The 5,562-nt window shown below is 38.4% G+C and overlaps 1 protein-coding gene across 1 annotated transcript; it reads left to right on the top strand.

Annotated features, from left to right (window-relative positions):
- Positions 1–920: 920 nt before the first annotated feature.
- LOC138890534 (uncharacterized) lies at positions 921–5,294 on the top strand. The gene is made up of 2 exons (XM_070173927.1): positions 921–1,060; positions 4,790–5,294. Exons 1-2 carry the CDS (start codon positions 921–923, stop codon positions 5,292–5,294), a joined length of 645 nt encoding a protein of 214 aa, XP_070030028.1.
- Positions 5,295–5,562: the final 268 nt, after the last annotated feature.

Below are 5,562 nucleotides of genomic sequence, written 5' to 3'. Positions count from 1 at the left end.
TCGCATTTTGCATGTAGGATTTAATTCTACAATTGTTAGTAATTAAATTTGTTTTACAAAAATTAAAAATTACAAAAATAGGCATCGTTTGCATTTTTAGCATTTAATGTCCAAATATACAATTTTATGCTTAATTATTACTTAATTGTGCGTTAATTGTTATTGGGAGTTAATTTGCACTTTTATAACTTAATTTAGTTCTTAATAATAATTTAAGTACTTTTATAATTTAGTTTTAGAAAAATAAAAGAAGAAAAGAGAACAAAAATACAAAGAAAAATCGGATTGGGCCACTTCTTCAATTTCAAACCACAGGCCCAAATAATTGCCCAACTTTCCCCATGACCCGGTCCACTTCAAACCGGGTCGACCCGGTCCGCTCCATTAACCCAACACCCCTTCTTCATTTTTTTCAAAACACAAAACAAAAAGAAACAAAAAAAAAACCCTAAAAACCTAGAAAGGATCCGCCAACGATCCCCCCCCCCACCTTTGCTTCTTCTTCTCCAAACTCCAAACACACAACCATGGGTTCCCCAAGCTCCACTCCCTAGCAGACATGGCTGCCTTCTCATCATCAACCACCCTCCAAACAGACCCCTCACGTATTCATCTTCTCCATGGCAAGCTTAGGCTCGTCCATGGCTGCCCCTTTCTTCTTCCTCTACCTCACCATCGTGAACGACCACCATCGTCCACCATTGACGCAGCCAACAACTGCTTCATCTTCTCCGTTGCTGCTGCATTTCCACTGCTCCATCGACGACGAACAGCCCGTCGACATTCTCCAAATAGACCCCGCCGCGACCAGCTCTCATCGACGTTGCTGTCGCGTCCAGCCGCGTCCAGCCCGTCGACTTTCTGCCATCTTTCTTCGACGCTGATGTCAAGTATTTGCTCCGCATCCAGCTCCCTCGTCCATGGATGTTGCTGCTACTGCTTCATCTATTTCAGCTTCTTCGCGCAAACAAACCAAACGCACCCCCCCAGCTGCTTCTGTTTTGTTCGCTGTTGCCCGCGCCATTGCTACTGCTTCGGCGTTGCTTCAGTTGCTTCTTAGGTTCGTGTTCGTCGTCGTTTGTTCGGGTTTTAGTCGAGGTTCGTTAAAACAGTCCGTACATATTTCGTTCAATCCGGTTAGTAGATTTTGAGTTTTATTTTTTCCGTATTTCGTTTTGATATTCTCGAATCTAAAATCGGCAAATGTTTGTGCTGTTCATTATTTGGTGAATTTTTCAGTTTGTTTCATGTTTATTTTATTGTTCTTGTTTATTTTTCTTTAGGTAGAAATTGTTAGTTTAATGTTTGTTAGATTCAAATTGAAATTTAATTAATTATTTCTTCAATTTGTTTCATGTGTTTTATGTATTTTCAGAAATTGTTAATGTTGTTTTAATCATGTGAATCCGTCATGTTTGTTGTTTAAAAATAGATTTAGTTCATGTTCATCTTTGTTTAAAGTTCATTTTTAATCCAGTGATTTAATGTGCGTTTATGTTTTTGATTTGTTAATTTAATTTGAATCATGCATTTTGTTGTTTGTATTGTTGTCTCTTTGCTCGTTCATTTTTTGTCTAAGTTAACCAGGATTGGTTCCCGATATGGTTAATTTACTTCCATTTATTTGAAGTTGTGTTGTTCATCGTGTTCATATGATTTGTTGTTGAAGATTGCTGAGAAATTGGTCATCTTGGCTATATTTTGGTTAAGTTATGATTTATTGATTGTTTAGAGCTGATGGGGGTAGTTTGGTAAATTGTAGTACGTTCAGGGGTAAAATGGTAATTGCAATAAGGTTGGAGGGGTAGTTTGATAATTGAACATTATTATAATTGTTTATGTAGGCATGGGGGACAAAATATAATGGGGTGGGGTTTGATATAATTGTTTAACATAATGGGGGACAAAACATAATGTAGTAGAGGGAAATATTGCATTTGTTTATGTTAAGAATGGAGGACAAAATATAATGGGGTGGTGTTTGATATAATTGTTTAACATAATGGGGGACAAAACATAATGTAGTGGAGGGGAATATTGTATTTGTTTATGTTAGGCATGTGGAACAAATTGTAATGGGTTGGGGTTGATGTATTTATTTAATGTAGGGATGGGGGACAAGGTTTAAAATAAAGAAAACATTAAGTAGTGGAGACAAAGCATGCCCTTGGGGGAATAATTTCGGGTTGGGGATTCAAGACAAAGGTCTTGCTATATATATAGGGTCATTTGACACTTTTTAAAAAAGAAGATTTGAGAGAGAGTTTTAAAGTTGAACAAGACTTAAAAACTCGAACAAAAAAACAGACTTTTCTTACACTTGAGAGCTAGACGACTTTTACACTTGAGAGCTGACAGACTTGAAATATTTTGAGAGTAAAAGAGAAATGCAATTTGAACTTTCACTTGAATAATTTCCGTTTGCCTTTCTCGAGTGTTATTCAAAATCAGTAAACTACTGCATCTTGTATCCGTCTCTCTTCTGCTTTGACTGCGATTGCACTTTGGTATTGCTGATTTTTCAATCCGTTGCTGGGTTATTCTACTGGTTGTTGCTGGTTTTGCGGTGTTGCTGAATCTGCTGTTGCTGTGTTATTATTGCTGCTGACTTCTACTTCTTTTCTTCTTGTATTGCCATTTCCAGGTACACACTTGTACACTCTCGGCTTGAAGCGAAATGAAATATTAATCAGGCTTTGTTCCTGTTGAATCCCTCCTGTTTAGATTTGTGTTTGAATATAATTTTCCTTTCTTTGTATAAAAATGTAGTCGATTAATTAATGAGTAATGGGGTTGCATATGTATAACTTCTTCATCTAATAATGTTAGTTTAAATTAATCAAATACTAGTTAATTTGTTTTGATATTATGGTGTGTCAATCTCATGTTCTAGTATTATTGAATAATAGAATATAGAATGAAAGCAGTTTTTCTTTGTACAAACTCGAGTGCATTTTCCATTTGCATTAGCCGTAAACTAATAATTGATAAGTTCGACTTTTTCAGCATGTAATTAATTAAGGGATTTCCTTTTATTTTTAGAGACGAATTTAATAGAAGAAATGTAGTCATTATAGGTTTATCCTTTTAAATAAAATGAGATGATCCTCGCCGAATAAAAATACAAAATCGCGGGGCCCTCAGTAAATATTTGCTTTAAAATTGCTTAGACTTCGGGATTGACCGTTTAGCAAAATTCCACGGCCCTACCTAAAGTAAATGATGCGCTAGTCACTTTAGGCGCGCCTTTAATAATTTAATTTTCTTAAATTCGGGTGCACATTGATGTGACCCAAATCCGAATCTCAACGGAGTCAAAGGTGTGTCGACGACCACGGGTACATTGATTGTAACGCGGTTCGAGATACATTTTTACAACGTTGCAATTCCTTGTAAATAATAATAATAATAATTATGAAAGCGGTAAAAAGATAAAATTTGCACATAAGTTCATATTTGTATAAAAATCAGATAATCAAGCCGAATATAACAATTGAGCGACCGTGCTAGAACCACGGAACTCGGGAATGCCTAACACCTTCTCCCGGGTTAACAGGATTCCTTATCCGAATTTCTGGTGCGCAGACTGTAATATGGAGTCATTCTTTTCCTCGATTCGGGATTAAATTGGTGACTTGGGAAACCCTAAATCTCCCAAGTGGCGACTCTGAAATAAATAAACAAATCCCATTTCGATTGTCCTTTAATTGGAAAAAACGCCTACGCCCTCGCGGGGGCGGAAAAAGGAGGTGTGACAACCCCTCACAAGTTTCTTATGAGTATTAGTCGGGAAGTCAAAGATAGAAATTTGGCTGAAGGATTTTACACATTCTACTTCCTATACCACCGCTATGGGGACCCCCATGGTTTTGAGGCTACGATTACTGGCTTAAGTCATCAAGGGAATAAAGGCAAATTGGAATAACGTCGGGGACTGGCCTTCGTAGTGGCATTCTTAGGCACCCTAATCTGCCCGAGGAGTGATGGACATATAGAGTTGGGGCTCGTTGGGATGGCTGACTTCATGATCAAAAAGGCTAATGGAACTATTATACCAATGATCCTAGCAGAAATTTATCGAGCTCTAACTGTTTGCTGAGCAGGGCAAAATTTTTTGAAGGTTGCAACATGCTTTTACAACTTTGGAAGGTAGAACATCTTTGCTATCGCCCGGGTTACATGAACTATGGTATGACTTGTCTTAATTACATTGATGAACATGAAAACCGGGTAGACGGTCTTGAGTTTACGGAAGGTACAGAAGCATGGTTTGCGCATTTAGGTTCCTTGACTGCAGGCCAAATTGAGTGGACATTCGGTTGGCTCCCGGTCAACGAAGTTATTTATATATCGGCCGGAGTGTGTTTTCTTCTATTAATGGTTCTTCGGAGTATTCAGCCATATGTCGCACATAGGATCATACGACAGCTAGGCAGGTACCAAACTGTCCCTCATGATGAAGATTTGAGTCGACAAGTCATTGAACTATGTCCAAAAGCTACATTCCCGGAAGAAAAGGTTTGCCAGATTTGGCATTAATATAGGTTTTTGGAGCCATATACTCGAGTACGGGATTTGTCCAAGGGTGAGATAGAGCCTAGTTGCACAGCCTGGTATGGTTAAAGGGTTCGAGTCCATCAAGAGACTAAACGGCCCGCCAAAATTTCCCCACATACAACAGGTTGTCAGATGGGGCACAAGAACAATGGAATTGGTTAGCAAAGGAGAAAAGCTATAGGGCTACAATAAGCAAGTTGGAAGGGTAGATTAGAGACCTTAAATTTGACAGTGAATTGCAAGCCACTGCGGATGAAGGTGAGAAGAAGAAGTTGGCCCGAGAAAACGAAGCCCTCCGAGCCCAGATTCAGAGGATGAAGATAGCAGCTCAAAACCTGGAAAGGAGCAGAACAGATGAAAAACTTATAAACGGTCTTAGGAAGAAAGTGTGCGATTATGGGGCCGATTTGGAAAAGACCGAGGGCGAACTAGCAAAAGCCCGAGCAAAGTTGGCCAAGAATACGGAAGAGCGGGCAAGTTTCGTTCAGCAGTTGAAGGAAAAGTACGACAAAAGAGTCATGGGTTTAAAGATAAAGCTCAATACCCATGAGAAAGAAATGGACAAGCAAGCAAAGAACTTCAAAGCAGAAAGAGAGCATTGTTATGCATTGATGTCGCAACTAGAAGAGGACCTGCAACAATTGCAAGAGCAAAATCATATGGTCACACAAGGGTCCTCATGTTTGAGTACTCAAAATAGTTTAGCTTTCTGTGGTGCTGTTCAAAGTCCAGGGTGATGGATGTCGTTATTAGCTCTTATTTGAACCTGTCCTAGTTCAGTGTTGTTCACGTTCTGATTTCTTTTGATTTAGTTCTCTTTGTGAATCTGCTCCTAAGCATTTGGTTCCCTTTTAATAACTCTTATTTGAACAAGCTGGCTTGTAACTGTTATTTTTAGTTCTTTCTTTTAACATTAGAAAAGTGTTTTCTTCACAATTAAAGGATAAAAATGATTATGAAGTGAGGTTCACATTCATCCTTTTAGTCGCATCTTTTGGGTATTTT

This window comes from Nicotiana sylvestris, chromosome 4 (genome assembly GCF_000393655.2).
Source record: "Nicotiana sylvestris chromosome 4, ASM39365v2, whole genome shotgun sequence".
In the NCBI taxonomy this organism is placed as follows: Eukaryota; Viridiplantae; Streptophyta; class Magnoliopsida; order Solanales; family Solanaceae; genus Nicotiana; species Nicotiana sylvestris.
Note: the sequence above shows the minus strand (reverse complement) of the source record. Positions and strands in the feature narration are given on the sequence as shown.

Coding starts and splice junctions, on each gene's coding strand:
- LOC138890534 (XM_070173927.1), top strand. CDS start 921: ATGGATGTTGCTGCTACTGCTTCATCTATTTCAGCTTCTTCGCGCAAA. Junction 1,061..4,789: donor TTGCTTCAGTTGCTTCTTAG/GTTCGTGTTCGT, acceptor TAAATTTGACAG/TGAATTGCAAGCCACTGCGG.